Source organism: Pinus tabuliformis, chromosome 3_1 (genome assembly GCF_031772625.1).
Source record: "Pinus tabuliformis cultivar Carrire ecotype Pingquan chromosome 3_1, CPIR1, whole genome shotgun sequence".
NCBI classification, from domain to species: domain Eukaryota; kingdom Viridiplantae; phylum Streptophyta; class Pinopsida; order Pinales; family Pinaceae; genus Pinus; species Pinus tabuliformis.
The window spans coordinates 729,673,762-729,688,937 of NC_142301.1; the positions used below are offsets into that span (position 1 = coordinate 729,673,762).

The 15,176-nt window shown below is 37.3% G+C and overlaps 1 protein-coding gene across 1 annotated transcript; it reads right to left on the reverse strand.

The window, feature by feature from the left end:
* Positions 1-2,100: 2,100 nt before the first annotated feature.
* LOC149189379 (exocyst complex component EXO70B1-like) lies at positions 2,101-10,479 on the reverse strand. The gene is made up of 3 exons (XM_089410210.1): positions 10,449-10,479; positions 10,071-10,147; positions 2,101-3,582 (listed from the first exon to the last, which is right to left on the reverse strand). The coding sequence occupies exons 1-3, from the start codon at positions 10,477-10,479 to the stop codon at positions 2,101-2,103; spliced, it is 1,590 nt and encodes a 529-aa protein (XP_089266336.1).
* Between the last annotated feature and the right edge of the window lie 4,697 nt (positions 10,480-15,176).

Here is a 15,176-nt window from a genome sequence, read left to right on the forward strand (position 1 = left end):
GAATTCAAAGGAAATGGAAAACTAGTTATACTCCCGAGAAGAATGGCATTGTTGAACGTAAAAATAGAATAATTGTTGAGATGACTAGGAGCATGGTAAAAGGTTAAAACCTTCCAAATATTTTTTGGGTTGAAGTTATAGCTGCATCTGTTTATTTTCTTAATAGATTCCCAACAAGAAGTGTGCAAAATATTACCCCTTATCAAGCATGGTGTGGAAAAAAAACCGAATGTTTCTCATTTAAGAGTATTTGGTTGCATTGATTATGCTCATGTTTGTACTGAAAAGAGAAGAAAACTGGATGCTAAAAGTGTGAAATGTATTTTATTGGCTATTGTGAGGAGACCAAAGGTTATAGATTGTACAATCCACAAATTGGAAAACTAATGATTAGTCGTGAAGTGTTCTTTGATGAGAAAGAAGAATGCGAGTGGTATCAAAATGTACAACAACAAACTCCAAGTATTATTGTACAAGAAGATGAATCTTTTGTTTCTAAAAATTCATTCAGTGATCAAAATACTTCATAGGCCATATCCACTTCATCATCTTCTACAACTTCAAGTCATGTTTCAAGTCCATGTCCTCCTCCAAGAAAGACAAAATCCTTAAATGAAATCTATGTGTATACTAATTTTTCGTTGATGTGTCATATTAAAGCAGAGCCAAGATGTCATAAAAGAGTCAGTTTGGTGCAAAGCAATGGATGAAGAGATGACAACGATTAAAAGGAATGAAACATGGGAGCTTGTGGATTCTCCTACTGAAAAAGAAGTCATTGGGGTGAAATGGTTGTACAAAACAAAGTATGTAGTTGATGGATCAATACAAAAGCACAAAGAAAAGTTAGTGGCAAAGGGATATACTCAACAACCAGGTATTGACTACAATGAAACATATGATCTTGTTGCAAGATTTGATGCAAGTAGAAATGATTTTGTATTGACAAAACAATATAAATGGTTATTTTATTAGTTTGATGTGAAATCAACATTTCTAAATGGTGAGTTGAAAGAATATGTATATGTTCAACAACCCCAAGGATATGAAGAAGCAGAAAATGAGCACAGAGTCTACAAACTGAAAAAAGGTTCTTTATGGGCTTAACAAGCTCCAAGAGCATGGTATAGTAGAATTATAGCTTATCTTTTAAGAAAGGGATTTAACATAAGTGAAAATGAATCCACATTATATATCAAGTCAAATGGTCATGATATACTAATTGTTTGCTTATATGTAGATAACTTGATATACACATCTTCAAGTTATTTATTAGTGGAAGAGTTTAGGCAGGCTATGATGACTGAATTTGAAATGACTGATTTGAGTTTGTTGCATTATTTTCTTGGCATAGAAGTGACACAAATGATTCATGAAATTTTATTTCACAAGAAAAGTATGTTTCAGATCTTCTTCACAAATGGAAAATGGGAAACTCTAAACCCATGAGCACACTCATGAATACAAGTGAAAAGTTTTTTGTAGAAGACAGAGCTTAAAAAGTAGATGCTAGATCCTATAGGAGTCTGGTAGGAAGTCTTTTGTACCTTACTACCACTAGGCCTGATACTATTCATGCAGTAGGTTTGATTTCTAGATTCATGCAAAGTCCATGTAAGATTCATTTAGGAGCAGGGAAAAGAATTTCAAGGTATCTGCCTGGAACAAGAAACTATGACATTTGCTATACTTCATCAAATAATTTTGGGTTGATTGGTTATACAGATAGTAATTGGGCTGGATCTCTTGATGATAGAAATAACACTTCAGGATCCGCAATTGCGAAATTGAAACCCTTGAATCTATTCTCCAAGGACTGCTGTGACACCCCACTGGAAAAACCCCCCTCCCGTGAATTCCTTCATCCCTCAAGCAATTGAGCGCCTTCGTCCAGGCCGCTCTCTCGTAATTTTCCGCATATTGCCTCATCTTGCCCTGATTCTTCCTCAACCAGCCATAACCAAGCAGTGCTATGAACTTCGAACCATTGACCTTCTTAACAACGTAATGAAGATTGTTCGTGAGAAACAGAGATGACAGGGAAACATCCTGCTAGAGGTTAGATTTCGCATCTAACTTACATTGCAGACTTGTAATAATTCATCCCAATCTCACTGAGAGAGCAGAGGCTGGGCTCCCCAGTTCATCATCAAGCCCATCCAATTCGCCAAACAAGTCCATGACGCTATTAGGCAGGCCCTTGGAGATATCAGTGGGATCATTGGCTGTTATGTTGGTGAGAGTCTCCTTGTAATCGGACAGAAAAATCAGATAATTCATAACATACCTCGTAAGCGGATGAATCGTGCCTCCGGGCACCGGAGTCTTTGAATTCTCTTCCTCGATTGCATTCTCGAACTCCCTCAAAATCCCCCGTGCCGAATTACCGAGCAGAACAAGGGTCGTAGACGCTTGCGTCCGCATGCTGGCACATGAGTCGTGGTCAAAAACGGTGTCGATGTGGGGCTTTAGGTCCCGCAGAGTCTCGTACATGTCGAGCACCCTGAAGAGCCTTTCGCTCGACCTTTTGCTCATGGCCACGGATTCACCAAACTCTAGAAACTTCGTCGTGGGCCCCTTGACGACCCCGTAAAAACAGAAATTGCTGACGTCGCTAAACCCGGCAAATATCTCGTCGCAGAGCCGTTTCTCGCTGGCGAACAGAATCCTCACCGCAATTCTCACGGCGCGTATCCACTTCCTGATCTTGATGTCCAGAATTCCCCACTGCATCTTCTGCACATCCCTGGTACTGAGCCGCTCGACGCCAATTCTGTTGAGACACCCTTCGATTACAGGCCTTCTGGTGAGCCCGTACATTCGTACGCACTCACTCCCGTACCCGTTGGCAACCATGCGCTTCGCTATGCTGCGGAGTTGCAGCACAGTTTCGACCGACATCAAGTCGATTTCGCAGATCTCGTCGGCGTTAGAATTACAACTCCGACGGCTGCTGCTGCTGCTTTCATCTTCGTCTGTCAAACCGTCGTCCGACGAACCCTGTCTCGAGTTGCAGTCCTCATACGCCATGGTCGGCTCGACGTTGGTCGACAGAATTCGGTGAAACTCCTTCTCAAGGCGCCCCATCGACATTTCCATGAGGCGCTGCGCATGCACCAACTTATCCGATCTGCTTTGAGTGGCGTTCAAAATTTCCATGACGCCACGTAGGCCGTCCACAGCATCGAGATACTCGTTGGTTTCTTTTGGGTTGTTCTGGAACAGTGAGGGGTTCAACGAGTTGGAGTCCCAGGATGAGATTATTCTGTCGGCCAACGCCAAATTGGCCTCCAAATCGGCCGATTTCCCCTGGGGATTGCCGAGATTTTGATTGCTGGCGGCGGAAAGGCGGTTGTCGGAGGTGAGGATTGTGAGCATGTCTCTCGTCATGTTCTCAGAGGTGCCCGGAGATTTTTCGATATGATGTGCAGTGGCCACTGCTCTGTCTTCTCCTCCTCCCGCTGCTTCCTGTATCTCTATGGACGTGTGTATATAACGATTATATAATATCAAGAGATTGCCCGAATTCTTCGGAATTCGTGAGTACGAAATAATCTTACAACCCGGAAAATCTGAATAAACCTGCGTATGAACCGCACAATTATTAATTAGAATTGAGACTCCAGAGCATGACGAATGAAATATGAGAGAGTGAGAATGAGTGGAAATGTGAGTGGGGTCGGGTATTTGAAGGAGTCTAGGGATAAATAACACATGTATGGCTGCAAGTTGTCGAATTCTAAATTATAAGGTTCCCTTCCCGTGAATGGTGGCGGCCGAGTCCAACCACATTTACTCGCTATCACGGGGAATTAAGTAGATAATTGACTTATATGGTCAAACATATGTTTTGATTAAATTAAGTGCACAGCTACCTTATTCAAATATGTGTATTATATAGTCAAATATGTTATATTTGAATGAGAATGGAGAGAAAATAACAAGAGTGAACAACCAACAATACTTAAACACGTGTTTTATCTATGAAGTCCATGCTGCTCACATAAGCGCTGAGCATCCCTACCACACAATCAACACTCCCTGACAAAAAGAGTGTAGAAATTATCTATGCAGTGCATGCTGCTCACATCAGCGCTGAGGCTGTGCTTTACAAAGGAAAAATCTAAACATTCAATAATTTACCTTAATTTTTTGTGAGCGAAAAAGTTTCAATAATTTACCTTAATTATTTTTATTATTATTATTATTATAATAGTAGTATTTACATTGTCATTGTTATTTGTCTGGGGCATATGCAAATATATACCCAACCGTTATTTTTGGAGAGTGAAGTTGACACAGTTTTCAATGTCGAGTGTACTTTTATTTTTTTTTGGGACTAATTCACAATCTTGAAAAATATTAAAACAACTTAAAAATCAATTTTGAAAAAGATTAAAACAATTTAGATCAGTTCTGAATGTTCAGTGTACTTTTATTTGCTTTTTGGTCTAATTCGAAATTTTGAAAGATATTAAAACAATTTAAAAATCAATTTTGAAAAATATTAAAACAATTTAGTTTTTTTTTTTTTTAAGTTTTTTTATAGTTAGTTTTGAATATTTTTAATTTAGTTTTAATTAAATTATAGTTTTATAGTAAATATGTTGAAAAGTGTATTTATTTTAAAATGTGGTTTTTATTTTATTTTAATTGTGGATGATAAGGAATTAACATTTTTAAAATGGAGATTTGTTTTATAAATAGTTATGTTTTTTTTTCCTTTTAATAAATTGATTAAAGAAAAATATCATATGAATTAGTTATGGTAGTTTTGACATGTGGTATTACTAAATCAAGAATCTCCATGGTAATTGAAAATGAATTTCCATGGTTAAGAGTTTTGCCATATATCTTTTGAAATGTATATATGTTTAACTCATATATTGATTTTTTTAATAATAATAATAATAATAGTTTAGTTACTTTTTATGATTCTCTTAATCTTGGAAATGTAAAATTTATCATAAGATAAATGTTTTCATGCCTATAGAAATTTACCGTCCATTTAAATTATAAAGCTATGCTACTAATAATATATTATGAAAGATGTGATTAATAATTATATAAGAGTTAACACTTATTTTGGAGAAAGAATTTGAGATTTGAGAAATCATAAAAACAATATTATAGTCATCCTTAAAAACATTTGCTTTGAGACCTAAGCACAAAAATACCTCATCAACGTTGCCTAAAGTCCTATAAACACCAAAAATAGTTGTAAAGCTCTTTCAAGAGATCAACATGTATATGGATGTCTATTTCTAAGAAAATATTCTCTCATTGTGTGTGGAGTCAATGAAAAGAGAGAAATTATTTAAAGAATAATCATTTATGCTTATTTATATTTATTATTTATTTTTATAATAAACTAAAAAAATTAAAATAATATTTTTTTATACTTATTACTAATTTTTATAATAAAATAAAAAAATTTAAAGTAATATATTTTTTTAATTTTATATAATATAAAGAAAATTTTCAATTCTAAAAATTAAATTATTATTATTTATATAAAAATAATGGATTAAACTAATATCTGTATTAATATCTATATCACTAGAGAGGGTTTATTTTGCTCCACATTTTTCTTCTATCTATGTTTCTCCCTAACCCATAAATAAGAATGGTCTACCCTGATCATTTCCCAGATTTTCTCGTTTGCAGACTATAAGGATCTTTGAGTCGCTTGAGCAATTTCCAAATTTGCACAATGTGTACCTTGTCGTTGAATGTTATTAACAGAGATTTTGTCATTGTGGTCTAGCTTGGGTGGTTAATATGAGACGTTGTTCTCCTCCCCATCTAGGTTGGATTTCTGCTTGTGACATGCTTACCCCTTTTGGGGGTTCTCTGTCTTTGGAAGGAGTCATATTAGGTGGATGTGTCTAGGTACTAAGAGGATGCATAGCTTATGCAGAGCAAGATAACAAATGTAAATCAAGGGAGGGAAAGTCATACTATGTTTATGGGCTGAGTTCCTTTATGAACAATGAACCAAATTCGGAAACTCATGATTGCATTAAGCAAGGCTTGAGTGGAGTAGTGAGAGAAAGTATCCCATGCTGTAGACCAATCTGGCTTCTAGAGGTGGGGGTATTATGGGAAAAATCAAATGAGTCCAAATTAATATCACATGGATCTTTTGATGAAGTAGTAGTTGTACCTAAGCTATCCTTAACTGACAACACCTACAAGTCATTACCAAAGAGTGCTCAGTATTTGGTTTAACCCATGTTGAACACAAGCACAAAGCATATCTTCCCACTAGTCTGCATGTTCAGACAGATTCTAAGCACGTTATAGGAGTTTTAGAAACATCGTTACAGTTTCTAGAAGGTTTAGACACGTATCTTACATACATAGCATGCAATTTACGTAAAACATTTTTAATTTATGCCAAAACATGTTAAAAAAAATTGTTCTACCAAATGTGCAAAATATAAACCTTCTGCCTGAATGTTATTGAAACACATCTCTTAATGGGTTTTACGTTGTGTAAGAAACATGTGGATTTTTCCTACAAGGATCGCATATCATGTGCGAACCTAATATTGCTGAAAGGATTAGTATTAGGCATGGCTGGAAAATGTTCCTATTTCATACATGTTTTAAAGGTACTGTAAGACTATAAGGATCTTTGAGTCGTTTGAGCTATTTCCAAATTTTCACAATATGTACCTTGTCGCTGAATCTTATTAACATACATTTTGTCAATGTGGTCTAGCTTGGGTGGTTAATATGAGAGGTTGTTCTCCTCCCCCTCTAGGTTGAATTTCTGCTTATGAAATGCTTACCGCTTTTGGGGGCTGTCCGTCTTTGGAAGGATTCATATTAGGTGGATGTGTCTTGGTACTAAGAGGATACATAGCTTATGCAAATCAAGATAACAAATGTGGATCAAGGGAGGGAAAGGCATATTATGTTTATGGACTGAGTTCCTTTAAGAGCAATGAACCAAATTGGGAAACTCATCATTGCATCAAGCAAGGCTTGAGTGGAGTAGTGACAGAGGGTATCACAATGTTGGACACATCAGGAAATTTTGGACACATCAGTCGACATGTTTAGGCAGATTCTGAGCACATTATAAGAGTTTTAGAAACATCGTTACAGTTTCTAAAAGGTTTAGCCACGTACCTTACATACATAGCATGGGATTTACGTAAAACATTTGTAATTCATGCCAAAACATGTTACAAAAATTTGTTCTACAAGGTCAGATCACCTTTAATAGTGGTGTGAATGACAATTCATTCTCATATCTTGTGCCCTTATTATTGTTTCACCATCAAAAGTTATCCTTGTTAGATTAGATTCCGCATTCACATCACAACTTCTTTTACCAGAATTTTGTGTTGTGGTGAATTTGATGAATTGCAAGTACTACTATCACAGGAAAAAGAACCCCCATGTTAATATTATGGAGACAACCTTGAAAACGAATGCCATTCCTCTGTTTCTGAATGGTTCCACTAAGATTCAACCACTACTTCAGATAATCGATGTTGGTTCTGTTACCTCATTAAAAACAACATCCTCACACTTCCACATTACTCTATCTGATGGAACACATCAACACAAGACTTTGCTACCATCCGCATATAGCCCACAAGTTCCATCTGGAGACATCCAAATTGGCTCAATAATTCTGCTTAAAAAAGCAGCTTGCACGGTGCTTCAAAACTCCTCGTAAGGCCCAACATTTGAAATTACCCTCTTCTATTTTTTTCCTTCTAAACGCTTCTTGCATTACAAAAAAAAATGGAATCTTCATTAATTCATTTCTCATTTGTTTACATAAGGTCCATCCGAGTGGTTGAGCTTGAAGTTGTGATGCGCTCAGCAGCATTGACGAAGGACTCATTGACGCTACTACATGCAAAGGCAGGTACATCCTAGGTTAGCTCTTCATCAACAAAAGATACCTTGCCCTCTGTAGTTACTCCACCAATTACGGAAACAACTACAACAATTCCATTCACGGCACTCAATCCTTACCGAAAATATTGGTCAATCCAAGGTAGAGCATCTGCAAAAACATCATTGAAGACTTACAACAATGTGTGAGGCTCAGGAAAAGTTTTTGGATTTGACCCTATCAATCGTGATAAGGAAGAGATCCACCTTTCTGCATTTGCTGAATTGGCTGAATCTCTTTACAATCTAATTCAAGTTGGGCAGCTATACATTGTTTTAAATGACACAGTTAAAGAAGCAAATCCAAACTACAACCACCTCAAGAACAAATGGGAAATTTACTTGTTTGTTGCTTCCACTATCAACCCATGTCCCATAGATGATCCAACGTTTCCTTACTAGAGCTTTCACTTCAAGACTATTGCTGAAATAAAAAGTGCAAGTCCAAATACGAATGTGGATGTCATTGGTGTTGTTACCTCCACTTCACCTGCATCAACAATTCGACGAAAAGACGGAAGTGAAACATTAAGGAAAACACTCATATTAAAAGACAAGTCGGGTTTTAGCATTGATGTAACATTATGGGGAGACCATTGTGACTCTATAGGACAAAACCTTGCTGAATTCTACTCTTTCGACAACCCACCAATCCTTGCAATCAGAGGTTGTGTATCTGAATTTAATGGCACCACAGTAGGTACGATATCAACAAGCACTCTCATCATAAATCCACAAGTTGAAGAAACTCATCAACTATATGCATGGTTCTGTGAAACAGGTTATAGCTCTTCTTCTCCATCTTTGAGTAGAAACTATGGTGTTGCTTCGAAACGTGCCCTACCATGAAAGATGTTTTTTGAAATTGCTGGCATGCAAACCTACGATAAAGCAATATGGGTTTCAGTTCGTGCAACAATAACTGCTCTTGACCTGGACGACTTCTACATTCTAGCATTTCCATTAGATTTCAATGGAAAACAATGCATGAAGAAGGTTATGGAGAATTCTAACAATCTTTGGCATTGTACAAAATGTAATGGCGACTTCCCAGAATGTGACCACCGTTACAAACTTAAAATTGAGCTACATGACCACACCGGGCACCTACAGAACATCACAGCTTTCAATGACGCAGGGAATGAGCTCATGGGAATCATGCAAAAGACATGTTCCTTCTTTCTATCGAACCAACTGATCTGTAGAAAATTTGTGGCCGAATTTTAGGACGCCGCTTCCTGCTAACACTTTCCATTAAAGCAGATTACTTCAACGGTGTTCAACACTTGCAACCAATACTGATAAATTCGGAAGAAATTCAATATGCCTCTGCATGCAAAGAAGCCCTCACTGACATTCAAGCAATGTCCACTTCAAAACGACCTATTGTTTGCCGCCTTTGAACTGTTTTTTAGGGTCTCTTATAACACTATTGTTTGTACATAAACAAACATTTCTGCACAACTGATTGTTTCATATTATTGTAAATTACACCCATGTTATTGTGATGCACACTGTCACTGCAAATACTCTCTTCCAGTTATTCCAAAATATGTATGTTTACCCCTTTTCATTTTACATAATATAGATATCAACATCTGTAAAGACTTACTACATAAGTTTTCCGTTCGCTGTTTACATGTTGTATATTGATCTCTTGCTTGCTAATCTATTCATGCTATTGTTCAAACTTGTCAAAAAAAAAATGAAGAAGACGGGAGAAAAATATTGGTTATCTTGCTCCTCTCCTCTCAATAATAGATGCCAAAATAACATATGATTTTATAGTACTCCTAATTGCATGTTTTTCCTTCTACATAATCTACCTACCTTCACCGATGTTCAAATAAAAAAAATTAATTCTATGTTCAAATAAAAAAAATTAATTCTAAAACTTGTAATACATTCTCCAAACATGCAATACTCGTTTATGAAAACTAACAATAATTATTTGTCCTTGTTTAGATATGCCAAAAAACAATCAAAATGCAGACAAAAACGAGCAGCGACGTCTTCTTTATGCATAGCAAAAGGATAAAATAAATGCACGACGGCGACTACTTTATGAAAACCGCAACAACCCTACTACTTCCTCTACATCCCTTCCCACCTCAAAAGCTCTCCCAACTATACAAACCAACCCATCTCACCTTCATCAAATCTAATATAACTCTCCCCTTAATGAAGAACACCGTTGCTTTCGAGAAAGGATTGATGAACTTTCTACCTGCATGTTTGCACAATATGCAAAGAATCATACCTAGGAATGGAAACAAAGCTTTTCCATGGTATAATTTCTTGTTTTCGTTGTGCATCATCTAAATCTACCAATCGTTTTTTTGAAATGAACAACATGAACCCTGGTGAACAACCCTATGTCCTTCAACAGTTAACACAAGTTGAAGAAATGCTCATTGCACATGTCAACCCCATTCTACAAGTCACTCATGCCCATGGTGGTCAATACAAATATAGTGGCCATACAATTAGCTTCCCTCAAGACATCACCACTATTGCCAAATACTTACCCCGATTGATTTCTGACTTAGACATCCTCATTGTGAAAAGGCAAAATCCATTTGAAAAGGCTTATGAATTCTTTGTTTGCAAATCACGTGTCCTTGCAGCCCTTGAATACAAAATAAAAAATGACCCTTACTACTGTGATGTTCAATTCAATTCATCTGCAATTTCTGCGCTACCAGATCACCCTATAGATATTTCTTCTCTTCTCCATAATGTAACCACTTCCTCTTTTGAACCCCATCAAACCACTACTGATTCTACTTATGATACTAATGTCATGCTACCTCCATTAGAAATCCAACCCTCTTCTTTCGTTCCAATACTCCCAAATTCATGTACTAAGCTTGAGAACATTTGTAACTATTTGCACTTGACCCATTCAAATTCAACAAGCTCTATCGATTGGCCTCCAATATCTTTAGCAGCTATAAATGAATACAACACCATCGGCCTCTTTGCCATGGAATTCCCCACACTCTTCCCTAAAGACATTGCCATGATCATGCAACCAAGACTTACAAAAGTTGAGATGCATGAATATGCTTTACACTTGTTGCACTACCATGATAACCGATTTGGCCAACACCCAAGATTCCGCTACTATCTTTATAACATTCTAATGCGCCACTGTAGCCAAGCAACTGCTAGTGTTTTTGTGAAGAAGTACATTGAGAACAACTTGCCAACAACGGTTTCAGACCTATGACAGTGTCTTCGTGACTCTCCAGATTCAAGATTGCTAGAGCAAATAATGCGGTTCGGTTCAGCCCTACAAGGAACACGGTCTTTCTGGAACAAACGATGATCTGAGCTGACTGACATGATCATGCAAATAGGAAGTCCGACATTCTTTTTCACTCTCATTGCAGCTGATACTAAATGGCATGACTTGCACATGATCATGCCTACCAGTATTCCTTCCAATTCAGTCAACCACTTCCAATGGGAAATTCAAAACATATATAAAAACCCACATCTAACAGCCTAATATATGCATTGCAGATTTACAATTTTCCTCAAAGAAATCCTGCAAAAAGGCCTCCATGCAGTAGACTACTAGTGTAGGTATTTTTTAATATCTATTTCCCTCTACATTAATTTTCTACATTGCATATATATGTATTAACCAGATTTAAATTTCATGTTATATTCAGATACGAATGGAAACATAGAGGATCTGCACACATTCATGGCTTCCTCTGTCTGCAAAATGCACCAAACATGGATAATTGACTGGGACAATGCATTAGAAGTTGCTAATGCACAGAAATATTTCAACCACTACGTAACTGCCTGGAATCCACGTCAGGTAGAACACCGAAATATTCCGCTTCACCAATCAACAATTCATAACCCATGTCTTCTTGACACAGCATCAATATTCACGTCCAATCAGTCTGAAGACTATATAGAGCTCGTCAACTACGTTCAACGTCATACAAAGTGTCATGAATCTTCTTGTCTTCACAAGAAAGACAATGTACTTCGCTGTCGGTATGGAGTACTGTGGGAGTTGAAGTCCACATCTTCACTTTTCATTGATGATAAAGGTCATAAAACCTATGTCCCTGCTCGTAATGATGAAAGATTGAATATTCACAATGCCGATCTACTCTCTATTTGGAGAGAAAATGTTGATTTCCAACCAGTCCTTTCTCGCCATGCTGTGTTAAAATATATTTCAAAGTATGCAGCAAAAGAAGAAACAAGATCTGAAAGCTACTGTCAAATGCTATCACGGCTATCAAAAAGTGCCATTCCAGAAGCACCTACTGTTGCTGTCATCTGAAAACTCCTTACAGAAACCATTGCAGATAGAGACATTGGAGCACAAGAAATATGCCATATGTTACAAAAGCTACCTCTCTCTCTCTCTGCAGCCATACATTTCATTCTTTGAATGTCAAAAAGACTATTTTCAAACGTGTTTCACAAGATACTGAGAATCACGGTTCGACACCAAACTTTATCCTTGCATACATGAATAGGCCTGTCTCATTGGAATCACTGCCCCTCCTTGAAGCTACACGCTCATGGTCATATTCTGCCTAGCGGAAAAAAAAACCAATGGAAACACATATTCCCTCCAATGATTGTACATGTCTTGCCCCGTTACAATGTCATTCCTCCCTCTGATGATCCTTCTTATGCCACCTTTTGTTGGAGTGAATTACTATTGTATTTCTCCTTCCGAACACTCCCCAATGATATTGGTTCAACTGATGCAGAAATTATTACACATTGGGAACAAAAAAAGGGTACATATACACCATGGCATGTCCATCGAGAAATTGAAAACCCACAAACCCCACATGCTGAAGATCAAACTACCCCCGACACCCCTCCTGATTCCATGCAGATGAATGAATGGCAAATCCTCTCTCAACTGCACCCAGGTTACAATATTGCAATTGATGACCTCGACATGATTAGCTACCGCAACTTCGATGCCAACCACAATTGGTCACATAATACTATCCCTCCCCACTTGCAAGAAACTGCCATAAATTTCATTGAATTCAACCGCTCAACCATTCAAAACCAACATCGTTCTTTTTCCAACCTTCCCCAATATCACACATTATCTCCTACCCAAAACATAGCTTTCACCACTTCTTTTTCACACTTTAAAACCCCTTCGCCAAAACCCCCACACAGAATCATCATACATGGAACAACTGGGACAGGAAAATCCCATTTGATTAAATGTTTGCACCATGCATTTGTGGAAAACTCACCAGCAAACAAAAACCCTTTGTTGTCACTTGCACCAACTGCCATTGTAGCTTTCAACATAAATGCCCTCACAATTCACTCTGCCCTTCGTATCCCTATCCAAACAATGCATCCTCTTGAAGGCCAACCACTCCTACAATTACAAGAGCAACTCCGTCATGTAGAATACATTCTCATTGATGAAATGAGCTTCATTGGTCCAAAAATGGTTTCTCGCATTGACGATCGTCTAAGAGAGGCATTCCCTCTTCACTGAAATGCACCATTTGGTAATCACTCAATTATCCTTGTTAGAGATTTAGGCTAGCTACCACCTGTAAAAGACATTCCTTTATATGTTGGGACATCACGTGGCACTACACTTTGGCACAACTTCGACATATTCATAACACTTTTAACCGTTTTTCATCAATAAGGAGCTAGCCCGTCCCAAGTTACTTTCTGGAAAATACTCACAAATCTTAGAAATGGAATATCTACACTTGAAGATTGGCAACACCTAATGTCAAGAACAAGTTCGTCTCTTACACATGAAGAGAAATGCACATTTGAAGAATCCATGCACCTATATGCAACAAACAACTCAGTTGTCTTGCATAATAGGAAAATGCTTAAAAAATTGAACATCCCAGTAGCGCTTTGCTCTACAGAACAACAAAGGCAGAAAACTCCTACTACAACAGAAGATGAGCATTTGCCTGCAAAAGTGCTCTTATGCAACGAACAAAAAGTTATGCTCACCAGCAACTTATGGGTACATGCAGGCCTCGTCAATGGCGCACTTGGGAAGGTCATCTCAATATTTTATTCAATTGGCTCAAAGCCCCCAGAATTACCATCCTTCGTGGTTGTCGACTTTAGACAATACAAAGGAACACCATGGGACATTTCACACCCAACATATGTACCCATTTCTCCCATCACAAGGGGTACACGCCGTCAGATACCACTTCAAATGGCATGGGCTTTAACGATACACAAGTCACAAGGAATGACATTAGACAAAGCAACAGTAGACATCGGCACCAAAGAACGACAATGGCTAACGTTAACTGTAATTTCAAGAGTGTGGTCATTGGCAGAAATTAAAATCAATCCAGCTTTCCCATTCTCACGCATTGCACAAATGCAGAAGAATCCATATCTTAAGCGTAGAAAGTAAGAGGAATCATTCCTCGCATCAAAATCTGTGCAGGAGAATACACTCTAGCCAATCGTACAGCCTGTCTTCCAGAATTACCCACATGGTAAACACCACTTACTACATAACCAAATTTCACATACATTTGCTTGCTATTAAATTTAACCTAATATGATTTTATATTAGTTTGAAATCGTTTATTTTATTTCAAATATTCAAACAAAATGTTTCCCGCTAAGAATGACAAGGTCTAGCATTCACTACAATTTAAAAATTTCTTTGAGAAATTATTTATTTTACTTCATCTCTTTAAAAAAAATGCTTTCATCAAACACATCCATTGTCACTTACAATGTTTTCTTTTTGGATGGCAACAGGTATGGATATAGGCTACATACGAATGTTGTATGAGTATTGCTCAGAAATTCAGCAACAAGAACTTACATTACAAGATATGAAAATAAGAATCTTGCCCCAACAATCATTGCCTCTTTACCATTTGCGCCCAACCATTGAACTGTTAAAGAAGATAAGAAAAATACTTAAGATAACAATTCACATCCATGAAAGGGACGCTCACAGGAAAATGCTGCATTAATTGCAGGAACAACTCACACAGTTTGGCACCACAATAAACATTAATTGGTGTTGCCAATGCCATATCCCATCATGCATATATGATTAGTTGCTCATTGTTAATTACATCTATATGTAATAGAATGCTTTTATTGTACATATGTTTAGAAGCCAAAGAATACTTTCATTGTATATATGTTTAGTTATTACCTACCAAACATGTCTCTATGTGTAGACCATATGTAAAATTTCAAGAAATACATTGCAAAGCATGTAA

Coding starts and splice junctions, on each gene's coding strand:
- LOC149189379 (XM_089410210.1), bottom strand. CDS start 10,479: ATGAGGATGTCTAAGTCAGAAATCAATCGGG. Junction 10,148..10,448: donor TAAGTCAGAAATCAATCGGG/GTAAGTATTTGG, acceptor GCAAACATGCAG/GTAGAAAGTTCATCAATCCT. Junction 3,583..10,070: donor TTATATTAGATTTGATGAAG/GTGAGATGGGTT, acceptor GTTCATACGCAG/GTTTATTCAGATTTTCCGGG.